This window comes from Carcharhinus amblyrhynchos, chromosome 14 (genome assembly GCF_965287045.1).
Source record: "Carcharhinus amblyrhynchos chromosome 14, sCarAmb.v2.hapA, whole genome shotgun sequence".
NCBI lineage: Eukaryota > Metazoa > Chordata > Chondrichthyes > Carcharhiniformes > Carcharhinidae > Carcharhinus > Carcharhinus amblyrhynchos.
In genome coordinates this window covers 29,591,533-29,616,742 of record NC_137337.1, presented here as the reverse complement: position 1 = coordinate 29,616,742, position 25,210 = coordinate 29,591,533, and the positions used below count along the sequence as shown (strand labels likewise).

At 43.5% G+C, this 25,210-nt stretch overlaps 1 protein-coding gene across 6 annotated transcripts in view; it reads left to right on the top strand.

The window, feature by feature from the left end:
* The window catches only part of LOC145352539 (ena/VASP-like protein), a 219,558-nt gene that overhangs the window by 172,819 nt on the left and 21,529 nt on the right, over positions 1–25,210 (top strand). For all 6 annotated transcript variants that reach the window (XM_080202522.1, XM_080202523.1, XM_080202520.1 and 3 more), the window contains 2 exons: positions 14,508–14,577; positions 22,575–22,633. In XM_080202522.1, the coding sequence (XP_080058648.1) occupies positions 14,508–14,577; positions 22,575–22,633 (129 nt within the window). The remainder of the gene's footprint in view (positions 1–14,507; positions 14,578–22,574; positions 22,634–25,210) is intronic.

Here is a 25,210-nt window from a genome sequence, read left to right as displayed (position 1 = left end):
AAACCCACAAGAGATGCTGGAAGCTGGTAGCACCATCAACAACAAAAAGCAGAGGTGAGCATGCTACTGAGTCTTCTTGCCACAGGAAGACTCTTCCTCAGCCCCAGCAAGTTTCCTAATATAAATAATAAATAATAAATGGAGAAGAAAGAATAAGAATATACTGCCAAGTTGACAAATACTGTTTCCATCCACCCCACAAGATAAAGTCAAGAGTAATAGCAGCCATGCACCACCAAACCAGCCCAACCAACCAGGCATGGTTTAACCTCAAGCAATGGAAGAAACAGATGAAACAATACTCAAACACCCAGTCCCACCTTCAAAGTGACAAAAAGCAACACCAGAGTCTACCACACCCCCAGCAGAGCAGCAACTTAAATGTGGAAGGGTTATAAAGCTTCCAAATCTCTAACTTCAAGGACTTGTAAGAAATTTCACAACATCAGGTTAAAGTCCAATAGGTTTATTTGGAATCACGAGCTTTCAGAGTGCTGCTCCTTCGTCATGCAGTTTGTGAGACTTCTTACTCTGCTCACTCCAGTCCAACACTGGCATCTCCACTTCAAGGACTTGAAGAGGGGACATAGGATAATGAAAATTTTGTTAATGTTAACACTGTAATATCAACAATGTTAATAATGGCCATGAAGCCATTGTCACTTGTTGTAAAATCACTGGTGTCCTTTTGCGAAGGAAATCTGCTGTCCTTACTTGGTTTGGTCTACATGTGACTCCAGATCCACAGCAATGTGGTTGACTCTCAAATGCTCTCTGAAATGAAGGGCAGTTAGAGACAGGCAAGGATGAGCAATAAATTCTGGCCCAATCAGCAACCATTATGTCCTGTAAAATGAATTTTTTAAAAAATTAAACTGGACAAATCAAATAGGGTCAAGGCTGGTAATTCTTTGGTAAGTAACTGTCTTCCTAGCTCCATCATCACAAGGTGCAAATCAGGAGTGTGATGGAATACTTTCTACTCATTTGGATGAGTACAGCTCCAACAACATATAAGAAGCTTGAAATTATCTAGATTATTATCCGTTTGATGGGCAGTCCATCCATCACCTTAAGCATTCACTCCCTACATCACTGGAACCAGGTAGCAGCAATGCGCACCACTAAAAGATGCAGCTTGCCAAGGTTCCTTTGACAGCAGCTTCCAAACCCACGACACCACGTCAAAGGGCAACAGCAACAGGCACGTGGGAACAGCACCACCTATAAATTCTCATCCCAGTCACACACCATGCTGACTTTCTTGCTGTTCCTTCACTGTCACTGCGGCAAAACCCTGGAACTCCCTTCTTAACAGCATTGTGAGTGCACTTACAGGATTGGCTGCAGATGGCAAAGCTTTGGAATAGCTTGAGTTTACACAGATGAAGAATGGGAATCTGGAAGGTAAATTAGGAAAGTTAGTGATCTACCATAGGGATTCCAAACTCTCTTTCTCGTTGCACGCACAGGGCGGGATTTTCCAGCTGCAGAAAATCCTGTGCAGAAAATCCTGCCCAAGATCAACAGACCTTTGCATGATCCGAGTCCCGTCTGCTACGATTCCCGTGGCAGGCAGGATGGGAAGATTCTGCCCATAGTTGGGTACCATGGAACCTCAGGGCCAATATATTGCATTTGAACCATGGTTCCATGAATTTACATAAATCCTACGTTACTCATGCGAATATATTTCAGTGCTTGGACCAGTTGTGAAGCAGCCATACTAAGAACAGCCTTTCTCCAAGCTTCCAGACTCCGAATTCAAGCAGGATAATCAACTGTGACTGAACAGGAGGAATTTTACTGCCTGAGGCCAAAAGAGAATGCTGTTTTCTGAGCCTCACCCACCCCTGGAATCAGGGCGGACGTTCCGGTAAAATTCCAGCCAATGACTGCCTTTATGATCTGCGTTGCCAGGACTCGAGGATTGGATATGGTATATGACACCCACCTTCCACATCCCTGATCATGGGTTACAGCACATGAATGGGTTGTTCTGAATCTAAAATTAGCACGCTGTTTCATCCATTCTGCAGAGAAACTGTGTGCATTCTCCGTGGGGAGCAGGTTATGCCAGAATAGCACAGTTTCTACAACTCTCAGGTCATGGGACCTATTGACAAGGCTAGCATTTTGTTGTCCATCCCTTGTTGAGCATGTGGTGGGAAGCCACCTTCTTCTGCTGCAGTCCATCTGGTGAAGGTTGTCCCACAGTGCTGTTAGTGAGGGAATTCCAGGATTTTAACCCAGTGGAGTCTGGATCTAATCTGGGATCACAGAGTTTGGCTGGGATATTATGTGTAATGCGTGCAAATTGTTCTTTCATCTGCAGGGAGACCTGTGTGGCTGTTAAAGAAGGAAACTATATGTCCCCGGAAGGGAATGCAATGATAGATCTCTAGAAATCACAAAGGAGCTTGGGCCTTTTTTCTGATGAACATCACAGCTAAGTGGTACTGTCAAATGGGAATGTGATGTGGACTGGATTTAAAACAGAGGAGACATGGTACTGGGGGTAATGGATGTTTCGAATACTATCCCAGGCATCTCGAAAGTTCACTCCATGTGGTTAAATAACATTTCAAAATTGCTGATAGAATAGTACATTTTATTTTACAAATGTGTATTATTCCCTCAGGGGATTATAAAGCAGGGGCAAAAAGTGGAAGGCAGAAAACCCAAAGACAAAAATCAAAAATGGCCACAGTTCAGAGACTGTTGAGAATGGGTCCAATAAGGCTAAGAGAAATAAAACACGGGGTGAGTGCACGAAACATGACAGGACAGATGGTTTGAGGTGTGTTTGCTTTAACAGAAGGAATATGACAGGTAAGGTGGATGAATTTAAAACTTGGATTACCATATGGAACTATGTTGTGGCAATTGCAGAGACTCGGATAAAAGAAGGACAGGACTGGCAGTTAGCATTCCAGGATTTAGATGTTTCAGGTGAGATAGGGTGACAAAAGAGGTGGGGTGTTGTTTTACTGATTAGGGAGAATGTCACAGCTATACAGATGGAGGACACCTTGATGAGATCATGCAGTGAGACCATATGGGTAGAACTCAGGAACAGGAGCAGTGCAATCACACTGTTGTACTACAGACCTCCCAACTGCCAGCTTGAAGTGGAGGAACTGATATGTTAGCAGATTATGGGTAAAAGCAACAGGGTGGTTGCGATGGGCAATTTTAACTTCCCCAACATAGACTGGGTTTCCTTTAGTGCCAGGTGGTTGGACGGGGCAGAGTTCGTTTAGTGTGTCTAAGAGTGCTTCTTAAGCAACATGTAGGTGGTTCAACTCGGGAAAGGGCTATCTTAGACCTGGTTCTGGGAAACGAGCCTGGACAGATGATTGATGCCTCAGTGGGGGGCCATTTTGGAAATAGTGATCACAATTCTGTAAGTTTCAAGATACTTGTGGAAAAGGACAGAATAATCCCAGGGTAAAAGTCTAAACTGGGGGAAGGCTAACTGCAACAGTATTAAGACAGGAGCTAGGGAATGTAGATTGGGGGCAGCTGTTTGAGGGTAAATCCGCATCCAATATGTGGGAGTCTTTTAAAGTCAGTTGTTAACAATTCAGGACAAATATGTCTCTGTAAAAATGAAGGATAAAGATGGCAAAGTTTGGAACTCTGAATGACGAGCGAGATTGTGAGCTTAGTAAAAAAGAAGGAGGCATACATAAATTTCGGGAAATTGAAAATGGATAAGGCTCGAGAAATACAAAAGTAGCAGGAAAGAACCAAAACAGGGACTTAGGAGGGCAAAAGGGGGCCATGAAATGCCCTTGGCAGGCAGGATTAAGAAGAATCCCAAGGCTTTTTATTTATATATAAGGAGGAAGAGGATAACTCAGGAAAGGATAGGTCCACTCAGACAATGGAGGGAAATTGTGACAAGCAAAATTGATCTGGGCAAGGCAGTGGATGCTGTTTACGTGGACTTTTCTAAAGCCTTTGATAAGGTTCCTCATGGCAGGCTGATACAGAAAGTGAAGTCATATGGGATCTGAGCTGAGCTGGTAAGATGGATACAAAACTGGCTCAGCATAGAAATCAGAGAGTAGCAGTGGAAGAGTACTTTTCTAACTAGAGGTCAGTGGCAAGTGGTGTTCCACAAGGAACAGTGCTGGGACCTCTGTTGTTTGTAATATATGTATTTTCCTCCAAATGATTTACTGATTAGTAAATTTGCAAAATTTGAGGGAGTAGCGGATAGTGAGGAGGACTGTCAGAGGATACAACAGGATATAAATTGGCTGGAAACCTGGATCGAAAGATGACACATGGAATTTTACCTGGACAAATGTGAGGTGATGCAACCTGTAAGGTAAACGGTAGAGTAAGTGGTAAAGCCTTTAGAAATATGAGCATATGGAGGGATCTAGGTATGTAGATCCACAGTTACCTGAAGTTACCTGGTAACTCAGGTGGACAAGGTGGTCAAGAATGCGTTAGGCATGCTGGCCTTCATCGGTTAGGGTGTTCAGTATCGGAATTGGAAAATCATGTTGCAGCTGTATAAGACTTTGGTTAGGTCACATTTGGAATATCGTGTACGATTCTGGTCGCCACACTACCAGAAGGTTGTTGATGCATTGGAAAGGGTGCAGAAGAGATTTACCAGAATGTTGCCTGGTTTGGAGGATATGGACTATGAAGAAAGGTTGAACAAACTTGAATTGTTTTCATTGGAATGTCGGAGGATGCAGGAGGGGACCTGTTGGAGGTTTACAAGATTATGACAGGTTTGAATAGAGTAGATAAGTATTTTTCCCAGAGTCAAAGGGTCAATTACTTGGGGGCGTAGGTTGAAAGTGAGAGGGGAAAGTTTAAAAAGGACGTAAGGGGCAAGTTTTTCACCCAGAGGATGGTGAATGCCTGGAATGCACTGCCAGAGGAGATGGTGGAAGCAGATTCCATAACAATGTTCAAGAATCATTTGGATAAATAAATGAATAGACATTGGTATAGAGGGATCTAGACCATGTAGGGGCAAGAAAATGTTAGATTAGAGAGGCATCTGTGTCGGTACAGACTTGGTGGGCCGAAGGGCCAGTTCCTGTACTGTACTGTTCTTTCTTCTTTGAAAAGAGCGTTATAGAACAGGACAGACATTCTCCTCATGTTGACTTTAATGTCTCCCTCTTCAATCAGCTTCTCCTATCACTCCTCCTGTAAGTTTTGTTCAGACTAAATTTGGGGAAGTAAGGAGTGTTGAGGAGCTGAGGCCCAAGGAAAGATTGGCCGAAAGCTCAAGTTCAGGGTCAGCTGTTAAAATGGGTGTCTGAAGAAAACGGGAATGAGTAACACATATCAGAAACCACTGTGAAAAGATGAACATAAATGTTTGTAATATTCAAAATGCCAATGCTACACACTTAATAACGTAGCTGGAGGTAGTGGAATGGCAGAGGAAGATAGAGGTATCAGCGGCATTCATCATTATGCTACATCTCTGTCCACCATTATCTGCATCTTTACTTTATCTGGAAAATGAGCAAACCTTCACAGAAAAGAATCTGAATAATCCCAGTACAATTTAAAATAGATGAATCTTAAATTCCCAAGCAGTTTCTGCCTGTGTGTTATCATGTGACTGGATATGATTGTTTAATCCCTTTGAGTCCGAGTGAGTTTTGGGTTATTAAAGGGAGTTGATGGGCAAAATGAAATAGTAATTAAATGTTACTTACTGTCTTCTGAAGCTGCCCGAACCGTAGATCATGGAATGAATACTCTTACTGAATCTGTGCATCACAGTATAATTGAAACACAGTGTTTACTCGTTGGAGTCTGCAGGAACCTTGGGATTTAGTGTAAAGGAAATTAGTTTGTCCTAGTTAAGTAATTGTAATTTCTAAGAAACATTACAAAATCAGTACGAGGGCTTAGGAAAATACTTAGATCCGAGATACATAGTATTTGGATTTCTAATTTCTATGTCAATTATTATAAGTGTTCCCCGGTTCCTTTACACTGTTTATTTTGCTGAAAGCTTTATTATCATTTATGTTTTGCTGAGTTAAGGATTGAACCACGGCAGCGTAATGCTTTGTGCATTTGTTCTTTTATTTGGGATAGAAAAATAGCATTTGTTTAAGGAAATAGCAAGAATGATCTTATCGTGATCACCTGAATTTTGAGGCTTCTGTTTACATTTGCACAAAGCTATTAAGAAACATACAAGATCCTGGATCTTGTGAAGGCAGACATTGATCAGAGTTCTCTGGCTGCTCACACCCTGCTGCCACTGCCAGCGACAGTGGAGAATTTGGCGCTCAGCCAATTCTTCCTTCACTCAGCAGGACAAGAGAATGCCACTAGTGTGAATGACCGGAGAATCCTATCCATTGAGAACTAAAGCAAGGAGGTTAACAGAAACATTTAATAAATACTTTAATAAAGACCTCAGCTGGAGTAATTGGTCACAGAAACCTGACTCCTTAGCACCTGTCTTTTTTTAGCACTATGTGTGCCATTCTGCTCGTAAACAGCATCCATGATGCCCATGTAGAATTCTTTACCAGCCCTGTTGAATGCCATTGAATACCCTCCTCCACCAGCACCGATCAATTCCTCCCTCAGTAGGCCCTTGGCACTGCCTGCAGCCCAGGGGGCAGTACCAGGTGCCAGGCTGGCACTGTCCAAGGGATATCCCCCTCCCTCTACCTCCCGAGGGGGCCTCAATGGCCTCTATCCCCACCAGCAGGGTGATCACACCCGGTCCCTATTGATGGGGATCAGCTTTAAACCCCGCTGGTGCAAACCTCTCCGAGGGGAGGGAACGGGCTAGGGCTATATTGTAATCAACCTCACGCTGATTTCTGCCGCAAGGCTGATTAGGTTAAAAAAAAGCACTTGAGAAAGTCACAATTGTCTGGACGCTGGTCATGACTCCTCTTGCAGGCTTCCCCGCTGACATTTCCCAGCCTGCTGCGATATTCCAGCCAGGGGCCAGGAAAATTACACCCTATGAGTTAGTACAGAGTCAGTGTTTGCTTCTGTTATCTTGAATATGAAATAATTATCAATGTTAGACATTTTTAGATGCAGTGAACGTTGTGCATATGTTTTTTTCAAGGGTGTTTGATAAAACTTGGAAGGCTTGTTTATGAAAACAATAAAGACATTGATTACGAATATCAACGTGGCAGCACAAGTAGAAAGCTGGTTAAAAAATAGAACACTGGAATTACCATTCATCCCCTCAAGCTTGTTCTGTCATTTTGTTACCATCTGGTTAGGATGAAATTTGGAATCCCAGTTACCCACTAGCAGAATAAAGACACAAGATTCCACAGTTTTAAACAAATGAAACAAACTTTCCTGCGCAAAATCAGAAAATTAAAGCATTCTACAATATCCCTCCTATGCTCCAGCATTCAGAATTAGTACAAAGTCAATATGAATGAATGGGTAAACTGTGGTCCAACACACTACACTGCAAATTAAGTGGCTGATGCACCCAAAACAGATCCCACAGAATTCTCAGCAACCCACCCACTTGTCAGTGACCTCAGTGAGTCACAAAACCTTATTAAAACTCAGTCTCCCTCATAAGGGATTTCAACTCTTCACTTTTGAAGATCGAGCTTCTGAATTCCCGCAAAAGTCGTTCCGACTAGTATTATGACAATGACTGCTCACCTCCCATTGGTCCAATCTCTTCTCCTAAGACTACGTTCCACAAAGTTGCACCCTTGCCTCTATTTGCTGACACAGCTTCAACCATTTAGCAGACCACTAGCTTCACTAAGCTGGCACTGCTTCTGAGTTTCTCCGAACTCTAGGCTCCTAGCTGCATTGAGCTTAAAGTGGTTCCCAGAGCTTCTCTGAGATCCAAACTGCCATCAACAGTTGCTTTAATGGCTCCCCGGGCTTTTCAAGCCCCAGCTTCCTGGAGGCTGCTAAGAGCAAGACATTTTTGGTATATCCATTTCCCTTGCTGCAGAACTTCAATAAATTGAAAGCTTGGATCCTTCTTAAGCTGCACCAATCTCCATGATGCTGAAGCCTTCCAGGGCCCACTGAATGCTTTGAAACTAATTTAGTTTCAACTCCCAAAACAAAGCATCTCTCTGGACTGCACCATGAACACCGTAGATGCTTGGGCCGGAACTTTACCGCCCGCTTGCCACAGGAATCGAAGCGGGTTGTCGGGGGGGGGGGGGGGGGGGAGCAGACCATGGAAAGATCCATTGACCTTGGGGGGAATTTGCGGTTTTGGGACTAGTGAGGCCGTAAAATCCCACCCCATGTCTCCAATATTCCAGCTAAGTAGGCCTACCTGCTGCGTCATAGCACCATCCCTTTTATTCTGACTACGTTAAGCAAACAGGGGTAACCTTCTGAACTACCATGTTCTTGTAGGTGTTCTTGCAATCTCTAAAGTCCAGCATTTTAGTTACCTACCTTCACATTTTACATACCTTACCTACTCATACAATATAATTGTTGGCTCTATATGTTAATACCTTTCTGCATTGGATCAGGATCAAAATGCGAACATAAATCTGAAAAGGAAGGAATCATCTGATGTAAGGATTGTGCTACCATTACTCCCCTGGTCAGGCTAATTTATTCAGTCAAACCTATTGTCAGTCTGAATCCTCAACCAAGAGAAATTTCAAATCATGCTAAGAGCTTTGTTAGCTAAGCTAGCTATAGACTTGCTCTTAAAATAACATGTCCTCTCTCCCAGGAGTAATTAGACCAAAGAAAGGTATCTCAGAGTGAAATATATATGGTATCTTATAGCAGAAATGAACTCTCTGAAGAATCTTTCAGAACAGAATCCTTCCATGAAGAATTCTAGTAAATATAAGTTCCTGATCCTTTACAAAGTGAGATTACAATTTTTTTATAATGGTTACTTCATGTTTTATTATTAGCCTCAATCTTGAATTGCATTATATTAATGGTTATAATGCGACACAGTGTGAAGTAAATCACATAAAATAACCGTCCAAAAAGTAAATATAGGAAATTCAAATCCACTTGAAATTAAAAGTAGGATATTCAGATATATAACATGCTTTTTTACATACAACCAAAAATATGAAGTGTACTTTGCTGTTGCCTTGTTTCACATAGGAGGCAACCAATCTAAGGTCTCACCCCATTGGTGGTCATACTAATAGGACCCCAATGTTTACCTACGTCTATTTTAAAGAGAATCTGTTGCTTTAAGAGCAATATGAATATTGTTTGTTATATTTCTGAGGCTCTTTTGTTTAAGAGAATTCCTGATGATTTAAAAATATGTTATCTGTCTAAAAAAGCAGGTATATTTCTTCATAAACATTTTCAAGGTGTAGAAATCTCAGCAGGGCCTGCTCTTCTGTCACTAATCACCTGTTTATTTACAGTGGCTGTCAAGTGCTGTTTTAATGACATTTAGCTGAGATCCAAGTCGAATGACTGGCGGTCTGAGTGGAGTCAGCTGGTTTTAAACCCCTCCCCCCTTCACTGCTCCTTCCCTATAGGCCGAACCTCCTCTCACCTAATAGCGAAGCTCATTCCCAGCAAGATCTACTGATGATCACCCGTGACCATCATAATACAAGGCCTGTCTAAAAAGCCCTGTAAAGGCTTTGCTCTAGACCTTTACGCCTATGTATGTATGTGAAATGAATGTGTGTACACGCAATATTGTTTCTCTGCTTTTTGCAAAGGGTTTTAGCTAAATTACATTTTTAACCCTTTCATCAAATGAGTCAAATCCTTAGCAAAACTGGACAGTGGTTGAACATGTTGTCCAATGTTCTTGATGTATTAACACGGGCCCGTCCAACCCCTTCGCATGGGGTGGTGGGGGGGGGGGGGTCACAAGTCAATTTTTCTCACACTCAGAGCCAACGAACAAATTTTGGAAAGAGAAGGCTTGACACAAATTAAACATGAAGTTGTTTTAATAAGTGATGTATTAAAAGAAACAACTTACTGAACAAAACAAAGCCACGATAATAAATTGACCATTTAAAAATGATTAATAACTAAAGAGTGTGTGTGTGTGTGTGTGTGTGTGTGTGTGTGTGTGTGTGTGTGTCACCCTCACCCACTGAGAGTGCCTTTGGTATGTGGGTGTGAGGGTAAATGAGAACCTGAGACTGGGAGTGAATCAGAATCTCCCTCTCCCCTTCATTCTCTCTCTCACTTACACACACACACACACACACACACACACACACACACACACACACACACACACACACACATTCACTCCACACACACACACACACACACACACACACATTCACTCCACACACACACACACACACACACACACATTCACTCCACACACGGACGCACGCATTCACCCCACACACACACACACACACGGACGCACACATTCACCCCACATTCACTCCACACACGGACGCACGCATTCACCCCACACACACACACACACACACGGACGCACACATTCACCCCACATTCACTCCACACACGGACGCACGCATTCACCCCACACACACACACACACACACGGACGCACACATTCACCCCACATTCACTCCACACACGGACGCACGCATTCACCCCACACACACACACACACACACGGACGCACACATTCACCCCACACACGGACGCACGCATTCACCCCACACACACACACACACACACACACACACACTTGCCTCACTCAAATGTACACACACAGGTAGATACACACAGACCTGCTCTTCCACTCTCACAACTCCTAAATCATGTTCACACCCCACCCAATCACCATCGCACCCACTCATTCACTCACCCTCCCTCACCCTCACTAAATTAGATGGCAAGATGGGGATGGAGAGAGGCAGAGAATCCTGGCACAAAGCCTAAGGCCTATTGGCACCCAAATACATGTGGCCCCACCGTGCTGAGAATAGGGGAGATGTGGGAGAAATGAGGTAACAGGGAGACACAGGAGAATGTGAGGAGAAACAGGGGAATGCAAGGAGAACTGGGGGAACACGAGGAGAAGCGAGGTAACAGGAAGAAACAGGGGAAAGCGAGAAGTGGGGAAACACAGGGAGAATCGAGGAAATGTGGCTGGAGGGGACAAGAACACTAGGAGCAGGGTGAAAGTGACCAGAGCCACGGGAAAGCCATGGTGAGTGGAGGCCCAGTGTTCCAGAGTCCTATCGTCACATATTCACAGTTACTGGTGTTTGCTGCTGCCCCAATCGCAGCCTGTTTCTCTCTCATGTTTGCTGCTGGAAAGCTCACTAAGCCTATCAGAAGCATATGCAGAGAGAAACAAGACGGTCATCAAAGGAGCAATCTCCTCCAGAAATCTTCAACTCACCGATCCTGCTTAACGACATTTTCAACATGGAGGGATTGTGGGATTGACACTTCATCTTTTCAAATATTACGATACATTTTCAGCTTTCAGATTCTGCCATTGTCATTGAATGTTAAAATCCACGGATTTCAAAATAGCAAGAGAAACATGAGTTAGAAATTGCTGGCGTATAATTGAACAGCACACTGCTGGGTATAGAGTGGGGCAGTGGTTGTTTCATTATTCTTTCATGTCTGAGACGTAGGCTGGGATCCACTGCAGAGTGAACATCTCCCCTTGGTAGCTGCCAGCAACTTACATCAATGAATGTGGACAGGTTGAATGCAATTCCAACTCCAAGTGAATCTCCAGCATTTACACTAACACAATCCAGACAAATTGGCAATCTCATTCAAAGACTACAGGGATGGGTTGATGTGATTCACTTTAATATGATAGTATTCTTCTAAGGTTTGTATGAATGTTGGCTCAGAATAAGGGAAACACTTCTATTTTTGATCCTTGCTATACCTGACCTGACTTTGCTTCATGCTAAGATCAGGTGACAAAAATGGGAGAAATGTCCCATTCCTCAGCACCAGCTATAACCAAATCAATTCTCCATATAGTGTAAGAAAATAGAAATGGTTTAAATAATTTATATTTGTAATTGTGTGTATTAGGAATGGTGTATGTTTAAGTAAACGTAATATGTGTTTCTGTATTTTTGTGCAAAGGAAGGGTTAAAACTACATTTTAGCTTCATGTTAAATGGCTCAGTGACACAGTGGTTAGCACTCCTGCCTCACAGTGCCAGGTTCCCAGGTTCAATACCGGCTTTGGGTCGCTGAATGTGTGGTGTTTCCACATTCTCCCTGTGTCTGTGTGGGTTTCCTCCGGGTGCTCCAGTTTCCTCCGGCAGTCCTAGGATGTGAGGGTTGATTGGCCATGCTAAAATTGACCCTAGTATCGGGGGAGTAGCAGGGTAAATACGTGGAGTTGCGGGAATGGGGCCTGGGTGAGATTGTGGTTGGTACAGACTTGATGGGCCAAGTGGCCACCCTCTGTTCGATAGGAATCCTATGAAATTCTATTCTTATAAACAAAGGTGTCTGTAAGTTTAAACTTTACCTGCAATGGAATGAAGGATTTACACCTTAAAAGCAATTACAGGGTTTTTTAAAAAAACTAAGCTATTGCTTAGCAACCAGAGATCTGCACTGAAAAGCAGAAGGGTTTGAGTTTCATCTTGAACCAGGTAACCCCAAGACAAGAAGCATTCCACAGAAACTGCTAGAACAGGACAATGCAAAGTGTGAGTAGGCCACCCCCAAACTAATCAACAGAAAGTTCCAGAAACTAGGGTTTGTTCTGATGGACCAGTGTCAGTTCCAAGTAAGAACTTCTTATGGGATTATGCTTCTGTACACTGTTAGAAATAGATCAAATGTAAGAACAGATCTTAATTCATAGGCCTGGACTTGAAGTTCCATCACCCAGTGAGAATGGTGCATGCTGGGTGGGGGAGATTAAAATGGCTCCTGGCAGCTGTGTTTGCAGCCACCATCATCCTTATATTGGTGAATTGTACAGTTGATGAAGTTTCTAAGAAAGGAAGGCACGTTAAGGCCTACCTAATATTTAAAGAAGCTGGCATTTTTGGCATCATAGCCTAATTTTAACCTCCACTGGGGGAATTCAACACTGTCAGCATCCCAAAAACAGAAGCAATGGGTGCTATTTGATGCCCACTGGCAATGGGTTTGGAGGCGGGTGTGATGTTTACTTAAATTTGAATATTTGTGAATGACCTTTCCCCTTTCCCCCTGATGTTACCATAACCACTGCCGGTATTCAATCAGCAAAGCAAACCTTGTCCAGTTTGCTTGTGGACTTCCTGGGGGGTACCTTTGAATTCGCTTCAGAGGCTTAAGATCAAAGGACTTGGCAGGAGGGAAGATGAGTGCTGGCTGAAAGCCACCTCTTCTTCTCTCTGTCCTTGCCTCTGCCCCTTTCCCCATCTCTCCCATGACCTCCGCTTGGTGACCCTCACCCCACCCTCACTCGCCTTTGGGCTCCCTCAATGATCCTGGTGGGTGCATTACCGGCTGCTGCCACTGCTTTCAGTGGTACTGAGGGCAGTGGAGAGCTTCCAGCCTCTAATTGGTCAGCAGTTCCCGGGGATGGGATTTCTGCACCCACGGCCCTTAATCCAGGGGCAGACCCAACCCTGCCCACTTAGGTGCCTGATGGGCATTTTATTTTATTCATACTTGGGATATGGACACTGCTGGCTGGCCAGCATTTATTGCCTATTTATTATTGCCTGAGGGCAGTTGAGAGTCAACCACATTACTATGGCTCTGGGGTAAGGACAGCAGATTTCCTTCACTAAAGCACTGTAATGAAGTACTGATTCCAGCAGGCCTTCACCAGCAGAGGTAACAGTAGCAACCTTGCATTCCCAGAAGTTCTCCAGGCAGCAGAAGCTGAGATCCCCCTTCACAACCATTAATTCCACTCACTCTGTGAGGAGCAATGGTCAGAAGAGGCCATGGTAAGTTCAGAAAAGCTTGTGGTCCAGGAGTGTTCTAACCAGATCCTGCATGGGTTCTAGAGGCTCCTCAACTCCAGTCTCTACCCCATCTCCCCATTTTTTCCTCCATCTCCCCCAATTATCCATGAATCCCTCCTTCTACTGATTGCTGGCAACTGTTCCCACAAGTCTATACAAATATCTGTCAAAGATGTGTGGGTTGGGTTGATTGGCCATGCTAAAAAAAATTGCCCTTAGTGTCCTGAGATGTGTAGGTTAGAGGGATTAGTGAGTAAATGTGTAGGGATATGGGGGTAGGGCCGGGGTGGGATTGTGGTTGATGGGCTGAATGGCCTCCTTCTGTACTGTAGAGTTTCTATGATTCTATGAAATTCTCATTCCCACCCGTCAGCCAGGTAGATGATTTAGTCGCTTGTCCGGAGATTTTCTTTATCCAAGGCTTTGTCATTAAGATCTGCAGAGCCTCCACGTTGCCAGGTGGGCTACCCAATTCCGTGTTCACCAATCCTGTACAATTAAAATTGAGCACTGGTATTTGGAACATCGATTGTATAAGAGAATTGCTTTATGTTTCATTTTGACATCACAAGGCTCTGTAGTGCTACAGTCAACTGTAGAATTTAGATGGAGATTAACAGCTTGATCTATCTGATCTTCTAGGTCCCACAGCGCAACGACAAGTTCAGGTCCAGAATGGGCCCCCTCCTGAAGAACAGGAAGCACAGAGAAGGTAAAAGATATTTTTCCTGAAATATCCCTGTTTGTATGATGTCCCTGTTTTGTACCAAATAGTTGCGCTTAAACAACATTGTACTCATTTGAAAAATAAGTAAAGTTTCTGGAAAAATATAGGCTGGGAATATTTGGCTGTTGGCGCTGGCGAGATTTTCCGTCCTCGCTTTCAGTGGTGGTGAGGTGTGAACAGCCAGAAAGTTCCGGCTATTTACTGGGAAGGGTTCCGGAGTGATAATGCTGTGGGACAAGTAATCCAGGAACATGGACTCATATACTGGAGACATGAGTCCATATACCACCATGGCAGCTGAGAGTATTTAAATCAAACCAATTAAACAAATCTGGAATAAAAAGCTGGTTTCAGGAATGGTGCCACGGTGGTACAGTGGTTAGCACTGCTGCCTCACAGCACCAGGGACCTGGGTTTGATTCTGGCCTTGGGTTTGCACGTTCTCCCATGTCTGAGTAGGTTTCCTCCCACAGTCCAAAGATGTGCAGGTTAGGTGGATTGGCCATGATAAATTGCCCCTTAGTGTCAGGGGGATTATCAGAGGAAATACATGGGGTTACGGAAATAGGGCCTGGGTGGCATTCTTGGTACAGACTCGATGGGCCGAGTGGCCTCCTTTGCACTATTGGGTTTATTTGATTCTATGATACTGGATTAACATAAAAACTCCTCTGGTGCATAATGTCCTTTAAGGATATTTGTCAGCCTTTATCCAGCCTGGTCTGTAAGCGTCTCCAAACTCACAGCAATGTGGACTCCTATCTGCCCTCTGAAATGGCCCAGCAAACATGGCTAAGAATTCTATGGTGGGTAACATACCTACTGACTCCCCAAAGCCTGTCCACCTTTTACAAGGCATATGTCAAATTTATGATGGATACTCCCCAGTTACCAGAATAAGTGCGGTTCCAACAACACTTAGGAAGTCTGACATCACGTAGGACAAGGCATCCCGTTTGGTTGTGATCCCATCCACCACCTTCAATATTCACTCCCTCCAACACTTACACAGAATGGCTGCAATGCATATAATCTTCAAGATATACTGCAGCAACTGGCCCAGGCTTCCTCAACAGCACCTTTCAAACCTATAACCTCTACTACCAAAAACAGACACGTGGGAACACCACTACCTGCAAATTCCCATCCAAGCCACACACCATTCTGACTTAAAACTATGTTTTACCATCAATGGGTCAGACTCCTGGAACTCTCTAACAGCTCCATGGGTATGAGTTGGTTGCCCAGTTGGCTGGATGGCTGGTTAATGATGCAGAGTAACGCCAATAGCACGGGTTCAGTTCCCGTGCCAGCTGAGGTTATACATGAAGGCCCCACCTTCTCGATATGGCCCCTTCCTGAGGTGTGGTGATCCTCAGGTTAAAATCATCACCAGTCAGCCTGTGGTCATCTGGGACTATGGCCACTTAACCTTTACACCACATGCATTGCAGTGATTCAAAAAGGTGGGGACATCACCACATTCTCAAGGCCAAAGAGCAATAAATACTGACTTAGTCAGATATACCCACATCCCAGGATCAAATAAAGTAATATTTAAACAAGCAGCGTATCATTCCTATTATCCATATGCAAATTTAAAACTGTCGCCAATGGAAAGTGGCATGAATGAAGCAAAGAAAGGGAGTTTATAGATATAATTTCTACCATAAAGCAAGTCTTGTATATCAAAACCATATGCAGGTCCCTCTTGTTGCACTGTGGCCATTATCTTCTCCTAGGTCCATCCAGCTTGATAATCTTAAATTATCATCTCTGGCTTTGCAGTTTTGCAATGGGATCACACTTGAACCTTGAGCAACAAAATACAACTCCACATGTGATCTTCAAAATGTTTCATTGGAACCACGTTTGCGCACTTGCTCATTCTATCCACTGAACAAATCCCACTATATTTGAAGGTGGAGAATAAATTTGTGGCATTTTTTATTTGGCTTTCGATTTCCCGCTGTTTTGCGAATCATTATTCGACATGCGGCACTGTTTGTGGGACCTCGTAGCTTGTATCCCCATTCAGAAAGCTGCTGAAGGTGGCAGATTGACAAGCCAGCCTGAGATTGAATTATAGTTTACCAACATGTTTAAATGTTGATGCCATTACAGGGACTCATCATGGGGTTGGAATGGGGCCTCCGAGTCAGGTTCCCAGCACAATCCTGACGCCAAGCTATTCTGAATGATTGGGCTGCAGGGTTGGACCAGCTGCCTACTGACAAGCGGCGGAGAGCCACCTGAGGCAAATTGTAGTTAATTAAGGAGCTGACTGACTGGGATTTGCAGTCTGCAATGTGGGCAGCCCATAGGGCCAAGCTCTGGGAAAGGTGGCATGGGGTAGTGGGGAGGAGAGTGATGGATCAAGAATGGGATCCCTCCTCTGGACCTTTCAGGCCACAGTTACAGCTGCTTATCACCTTGTGGGGGGACCCTCCAGGATCGTGACAAGCTGTGTTTTTTAAAAAAGAATCCATGGCAGATGGTAAAATTTGAATTCACTAAAAAAAATCTGGAATTAAGAATCTACTGATGACCATAAAACCATTGTAGATCGTCAGAAAAAAACCATCTGTTTCACTAATATCCTTTAGGAAAAGAAATCTGCCGTCCTTGCCTTGTCTGGCTTGTGTGTGACTCCACACTATGGTTGATTCTCAACTACCTTCAGGCAACTAGGGATGGGCAATAAATGTTGGCCAGCCAGTGACATCCATGTCCCACACTGTCTGAATTGACAGCTTCCTCCATCGGATTGGGAGCCTGCCCACTGAAGCTGATTGGAAAGTGAGCCCAATCCCTAAGCCTTTAATTGGCTAGACCATTGAAAGTTGCAGTGGCCATGCCGAAAGCATGATGTGGAGATGCCGGCATTGGACTGGGGTAAACACAGTGAGAAGTTTCACAATACCAGGTTAAAGTCCAACAGGTTTATTTGGTAGTAAACGCCACTAGCTTTCGGGGTTTGCCCCTTCGTCAGGTGAGTGGGAGTTCTGATCACAAACAGTGCATATAAAGATACACACAGTTTACAGATTACCGATTAGAATGCGAGTCTTTACAGCTAATCAAGTCTTAAAGGTGCAGACAATGTGACTGGAGGTAGCATTAAGCATAGGCTAAAGAGATGTGTATTGTCTCCAAACAGGACAGTAAGTGAGATGTTGCAAGCCCAGGCAAGTCATGGGGGTTACAGGTAGTGTGACATGAACCCAAGATCCTGGTTGAGGCCATCTTCATGTGTGCGGAACTTGGCTATCAGTTTCTGCTCAGTGAATCTGTGCTGTCGTATGCCATGAAGGCTGCCTTGGAGAACGTTTACCCGAAGATCAGAGGCCGAATGCCCATGACTACTGAAGTGTTCTCCAACAGGAAGGGAACAGTCTTGCCTGGTGATAGTTGAGCAGTGCTCATTCATCCGTTGTCGTAGCTTCTGCATGGTCTCCCAAATGTACATGGTCTCCCCATGTCACACTATCTGTAACCCCCGTGACTTGCCTGGGCTTGCAACATTTCACTTACTGTCCTGTCTGGAGACAATACACATCTCTTTAGCCTATGCTTAATGCTATCTCCACTCATAGCATCTGCACCTTTAAGACTTGATTAGCTGTAAAGACTCACATTCTAATCAGTATTCTGTAAACTGAGTGTATCTTTATATGCCCTATTTGTGATCAGAACTCCCACTCACCTGACAAAGGAGCAAATCTCGAAAGCTAATGGCGTTTACTACCAAATAAACCTGTTGGACTTGTTGTTGTGAGACTTCTTACTGTGAAAGCATGCTGCACAGGGCTGGGACCTGGAACCAGCCTCAGTGTCTGGCTCCCAACCCCTGGTTACAAATCCAACTCGTGGAATATTCCTTTAATTGGACTCATTACGGTCTCAAAAATAAACTGGCTTTAGTACCACGTGTCACCAGTCATTTGTTAGTACGGACAGTGTACCGAAATTGTAACTATGCAATTAAAGTGATCAAACTGAGCCCCTGATTACTAACAGCAAAAGGAAACAGTGCCAGGGTATGTTTCCCAGGACTCTCGGTCCTTGCCATTCTCTGGGAGGTTAGGCAGCTGATGACCCACTGTGTCACCATTATTAGTGACATCTTCAAAGCAGCTGATAGTTTATGTGAGCCAAATGGTGAATTCCTGTGACTGCGACGCTGGCTGCATTTTTAACACAGGCTGGTAGTAAGACTTCTATTATTAGACCAAATACCACCCTTATCTAGCACGTCAAAGGTATTTATAGAAGTTTCAGCTCTTCCAGTCCTTCACTACTGTGACAGAGGAAAGGAAGAGATGCCAGCCAAAGTTGAGGAAATAATTTTCCAAGTGCAGCCAATGCTTTGAATTTCAGCTGCACCAATGTTGTACAAAACAAATAACACAGATTACAATCTCAAATTTGGCATGATGGAAATCTGGAGGGAGCCTAGCATGGTTTAGATTTCTGGATGAGAAGTGTAATTTAGAGTCATTGAGTCGTAGAGCTTGACAGCGTGGAAACAGGCCCTTCAGCCCAACTTGTCCATGCTATTCTTTTTTTTAACTATTAAGCTAGTCCCAATTGCCTGTGTTTAGCCCGTATCCCTCTATATCTGTCTGGCCCATGTCATTCTCTAAAATACTTTTTAAAAGAAAAAATTGTACCCGCCTCTACCACTGCCCTTGGCAGCTTGTCCCAGATACTCACCACCCTCTGTGTGAAAAAATTGCCCCTCTGGACCCTTTTGAATCTCTCCCCTCTCACCTTAAACCTATGTCCTTTAGTTTTAGACTCCCCATCCTTTGACAAAAGATGTTGACTATCTAGCTGATCATTATTTTATAGACCTCTATAAGATTATCCCTAAGTCTCCTATGCTCCAGGGGAAAAAAGTTATGCAGAATGGATATTTTTCCACTTGGTGAAACAACAGATTGAGGTACAGATGAGCTGCTGCACTGAACCAATTGCTTTTAAATGTTTCAGTTGTTTTGAAGAATCCCTGCTGCAGTTAACTGTGTATTAAACCTTTAGATTTTTGCATGCATCTGCAATACAACCAGAAAATTGTCATTGTTAACAGAAATAAATTTGGAAATAAAAATCAATTCATTCAGGGTGTTAGAGTTTCTGACTGAAAGTGTTGGCCTTGCCTTATACTTTCCACATTTGATAATGTTGCAGACTGCAGGGAAGAATCATAGATTCCCTACAGTACAGAAGGAGGCCACTTGGCCGATCGATTCTGCACCGATATCAATCTCACCCAGGCCCTATTCCCATAGTCCCTCATATTTATCCCACTAAACCCTCTATTCTACGCACCCCAAAGACTAAGGGGCAATTGAACATGGCCAATGCACCTAACCCCGAGGGAGGAAACTGTAGCACCAGGAGGAAACCCATGCAGACACGGGGAGAACGTGCAAACTCCGCACAGACAGTGACCCAAGCTGGGAATCGACCCCAGCTTCCTGGGACTGTGAGGCAGCAATGCTAAGTATTGCGCTACCATGCTGCCCCACAAGAAGCTGAGGCTATTTCTTCTACAGTAGCAATTGAACAACAAAATTCTTCAATTAGGGTTGGATTGCAGGTTAGAACAGGGCTGTTCCAGCTGTTGAGAATGGGAATAATAGTGATTTAGCAATATACGGTAGCATCATGGAAACCTACAATGCAGAAGGAGGCCATTCAGCTGATTCAGCTAGCACTGAGTACTATCCCACCTATCACCATAACACCACATTTTTATCATTGTTAGTAACCCTGACACCAAACGTCCATTTAGCATGGCCAATCCAACCTAACCCACACATCTTTGGACTATAAGAAGAAACCGGAGCACCCAGAGGAAACCCACGCAGAATGTGCAAACTCCACACAGTGACCTGAGGCTAGAATTGAACCTGGGTTCCTGGCGCTGTGAGGCAGCTGTGCTAACCATGCCACCCATATGCTCTGTGGAGGAAAATATTTGAGACGATAATATGTTTCATACTGTCAGTGTTAACAACAGTGCCAAGATTTTTACATAATCCACAAATCCTTGTTCATACATATTTATTATTATTATAAAGTATTTGTTCAACATTAAAAACAGAATGCAGCTTTGGGGGTCACTTTCTGAATCAGATCAACTAACCCATGAACTGAGGGATAGGAAATCTATGCCGTGCTTGTTGGCACCCAGTCTAACTTCTCAGTCATTTTGTCCTCTTGTAATAGTAATCGTAACATAAAATATATGTCCTTCTCACAAATGCATTTAGCAACATTGGTTATCCAATCCATTCAGATCAGACGAAAGTTCTCGAACAATTAATGGCAGAACTTTACAGTTAACAACCTGACTCTGCTATGTTTGCGAAATGTTATTTATGGCTAATTTTCTGATGGCCAAACTGCAGAATTCAATATTGAAAAGCTGAGAAAATGTTGACTTTGTATTATCAATATAACAGTGCAACATTCCAGGCTGGGTAGTGGTTAACTGTAGCGCAAAGCTCCTGACTGTACTGTAATCAGATTTCTCAATCCAAATCTCTGACTACTGCAGATTACCATTTCCAATTTTCTTACCATTTACCACCGTGATCTGTAAGTGAAATCGTTTTGTAATTATGGTCAGTTTTATGTTGTGAAAACTGCTGGATAATTCATCGCTGTTTAATGTCATTTTGATTACAAAATTGCAGAGTTCTCAGTAAGAGGAGAATTTCACCTTATCATTCAAGACTGATTTAGATCAGGACTCTATTTGTAAATGGCTGGTGAGTTATTTGGTCCAGATGCCATTTTGAAAAGTGAAATAGTAACATAGAAGATAGGAGCAGAAGGAGGCCATTTGGCCATTTGGCCCTTTGAGCCTGTTCTGCCATTCATCACAATCATGGCTGATTGTCCAACTCAGTAGCCTAATCCTGCTTTCTCCCCATAACCTTTGATGCCATTTGGCCCAAGTGCTATATCTAAGTGCTGCTTGAATACATTCAATATTTTGGCATCAATTACTTCCTGTGGTAATGAATTCCACAGGCTCACCACTCTTTGGGTGAAGAAATGTCTCCTCATCTCTGTCCTAAATGGTCTACCCCAAATCCTCAGACTGTGACCCCTGGTTCTAGACTCCCCTACCATCGGGAACATCCTTCCTGCATCTACCAAGTCTAGTCTGTTAGAATTTTATAAACCTCTGAGACCCCCTCCTCATTCGTCTGAATTCCAGCAAAAACAATCCTAACCTAGTCAATCTCTCCTCGTACATCAGTCCCGCCATCCCCACAATCAGCCTCGTAAAGCTTCGCTGCACTCCCTCAAGAGCAAGAACATCCTTCCTCAGAAAAGGGGACCAAAACCGCACACGATACTCTAAGTGTGGGGTACATTTTGCCACCATTGCCTGAAGTGCAATCTGGCAGAGTCCCCCCCTTTTTTTGTACCAACCCAATTTTCAATCAACTGATATACAGCCAGATTCGACAACAAACAAGTGATGTGCTCCACCAGATCATCACTCAAGTAAAGAAGACAGAAATCAAGCTTATATTATTCACATGAATGGCATTGTGGACATGTGCATATTCCCCAAAATGAAGAACAAAATAGACCCATCATAGCTTTGAAATACAATGGTGTTAACATTGCTATGCACCTCAGATTATGCCTATTATTGACATTATTATTGATTGAAATGATCTCTAAAAGTTTCCATTATGAGTCAAGAAGTTGAATTATTCTCTCTGGCGATTCTCAAGGTTTAAGCAACAATGTAAAATATTAATGTGTCGCTTCTGGTTTAAAGCTCTTGAATAATGTCCATTATGATTTGCATTTCTTGGTTAATGTTACCTCTCTGATTTTAGGGATGGATCAAATTCTGTTTATTCATTAAAGAAAGTTAAAGAAATAAATTGACTTGCAGGAATATTAAAATGGGATGTCCCAGTAATTGTTTTGAAAAACTTCTTTAGGCAACTAATGGAACAGCGGCACGAACAGATGGAGAGAGAACGGCGGGCATCCATGTCTGGTGAGTTTATTTTCAGTGACGTATTCAGGCATGGTGTCAATCCTGAATTTTAACGTGTTTTCATCAACTTCCTTGAAGAGGCTTTCCAGGGAGGATGTTAAAATGATGCACCCCAACAAGAATCATAAAAATTCTACAGTACAGAAAGAGGCCATTTGGCCCATCGAGTCTGCACCAACCACAATCCCACCCAGGCCCTACATATTTTATCCACTAATCCCTCTAACCTATGCATCTTAGTACACTAAGGGGCAATTTTAGCATGGCCAATCAACATAACCCGCACATCTTTGGACTGTGGGAGGAAACCGGAGCAAACCCATGCAGAAACGAGGAGAATGTACAAACTCCACACAGACAGTGACCCAAGCCCTGGGAATCGAACCCAGGTCCCTGGAACTGTGAAGCAGCAGTGCTAACCGCTATGCTACCATGCCGCTCAATATCTCCTAAAGTATTGGGCCACATAGACTGGGCTGGCAGTGATTGTCACATGGAGTCAATACTCTGCTGACTGGGTACCTTTTTGAGCAGTCAAATTCCACAGCCAGTGATGACAAGATATAATGATGGTCGGGATGCCAAGTAGGTAGCAGCAGATCAGCTTATTGAAACCAGAGGGAGGAACAATCAGACAGGGTGTAAGATGCATGGCCAGTCAGAGACAGTACTGCCCCTTTGATTTGATTTGATTTGATTTATTATTGTCACATATATTAGTATACAGTGAAAAGTATTGTTTCTTACACACTATACAGATAAAGCATACCGTTTATAGAGAAGGAAAGGAAAGAATGCAGAATGTAGTGTTACAGTCTTAGCTAGGGTGTAGAGAAAGATCAACTTAGTGCGAAGTAGGACCATTCAAAAGTCTGACAGCAGCCAGGAAGAAGCTGTTCTTGAGTTGGTTGGTACGTGACTTCAGACTTTTGTATCCTTTTCCCAACAGAAGAAGGTAGAAGAGAGTAAATGCAAGATGTGACGAGTCCTTAATTACGCTGGCAGCTTTGCCGAGGCAGCGGGAAGTGTGAACCCCAACAAGGTTAAATTTCACTTCCAGCATTGGGATCTTTGGACTAAAATAGAGAAGAATTATTGTAGGTGTTTAGGTTCAGGATGTTTAGATGTTAATGGGAACTACACCTTTAACAAAGTAACATGTTCTATGGTTTATGTTTATTTATTAGTGTCACAAGGAGGCTTACATTAACACTACAATGAAGTGACTGTGAAAATTCCTTAGTCGCCACACTCTAGCACCTGTTCAGGTTCACTGAGGGAGAATTTAGATGGCCAATGCACCTAACCAGCACATCTTCCAGACTGTGGGAGGAAACCGAAGTACCCGGAGGAAAGCCACACAGACACGGGGTGAAGGTGCAGACTCTGCACAGACAGTGACCCAAACCGGGAACTGAACCTGGGTCCGTGGTGCTGTGAGGCAGAGGTGCTAACCACTGTGTCGCCCCACAGTGTTTCAAAAAAGGGTTATAAAAGAAAATTTGACACCATAGTAGATAACCGAAAGCTTCATGGATGAGGTCACTTTTAGGGAGCATCTGAAAAAAAGAATGGGTTAGAGGGAGAATTCCAGAACTTATTGTGCTGGCAACTGAAAGCATGGTAGAGTGAATAACATCAGGGAAGCCCACGAGAAAAGAATTGTTGGAAAGTAGATATCTTGGACAGTTGTAGAGCTGGAGAAGATTACAGAGAAGAAGGAGGCACGTGTGGAGAGATTCGAAAATAAGGATCGACATTTTAGAACTGTGGTGTTGCTTAACCAGAAGCCAATATTGGTGAGCAAGCACAGGGCGAATGAGAGAACAGGATTTGATGCTGATTAGGACACTAGCAGCTAAGTTTCATTTAGCCTCAAGGTAACGGAGAATGGAAGATTCTGGGCTGTCAAGTCAAGAGATATCATAGACACAGATGAAGGTTTTGGCAGCAAATGAATCAAGGAAGGGTGAACTCAGGCAAGATAATGGAGAAGGAAATAGACGGTCTTAATGCTAGTGCATCTACATGGTCAGAAACTCAACTTAGGGTCAAACCTGACACCAAGATTTTAAGCAGTCTGATTCTGCATCAGAATGTTGCTAATGAGGTGGTTGGAGTCAGTAGCTGGAGAACAAGGTTTGTGGCAGGGATTGAAGACAATGGTTTCAGTCTTCCCAATATTTAGTTGGTGGAAATTTCAGCTCATCCAGTATTAGTAGCAGGATTTTATGAGCTCGCTCAGGCAAGGCTCGTAAAATCCTGCCTCAGGCCAACAGAGAATTCCGGGATGGGTGAGGTGATAAGATGTTTGACAACAATCTGACAAGTTAGCAACAGTGGTGAATGTTGAGAGGTAAAGCTGAATGTCATTGGTATATGTGGAGAAGCTTACGCTGGCCGGAATTCTCTCACCCGCAACTGGGATTATCCGGTCCTGCTGTTGTGAACGGAAATTTGGCTGAGTGCCAAAGTCTCCGCTCTCGCTAGCAATGGCAGATCCCACCACTGTGTTTTTGAATGATGTTGCTTAAAGGCAGCATGTAGATGAGAAATTGGAGGGTGCCCAGAATAGTG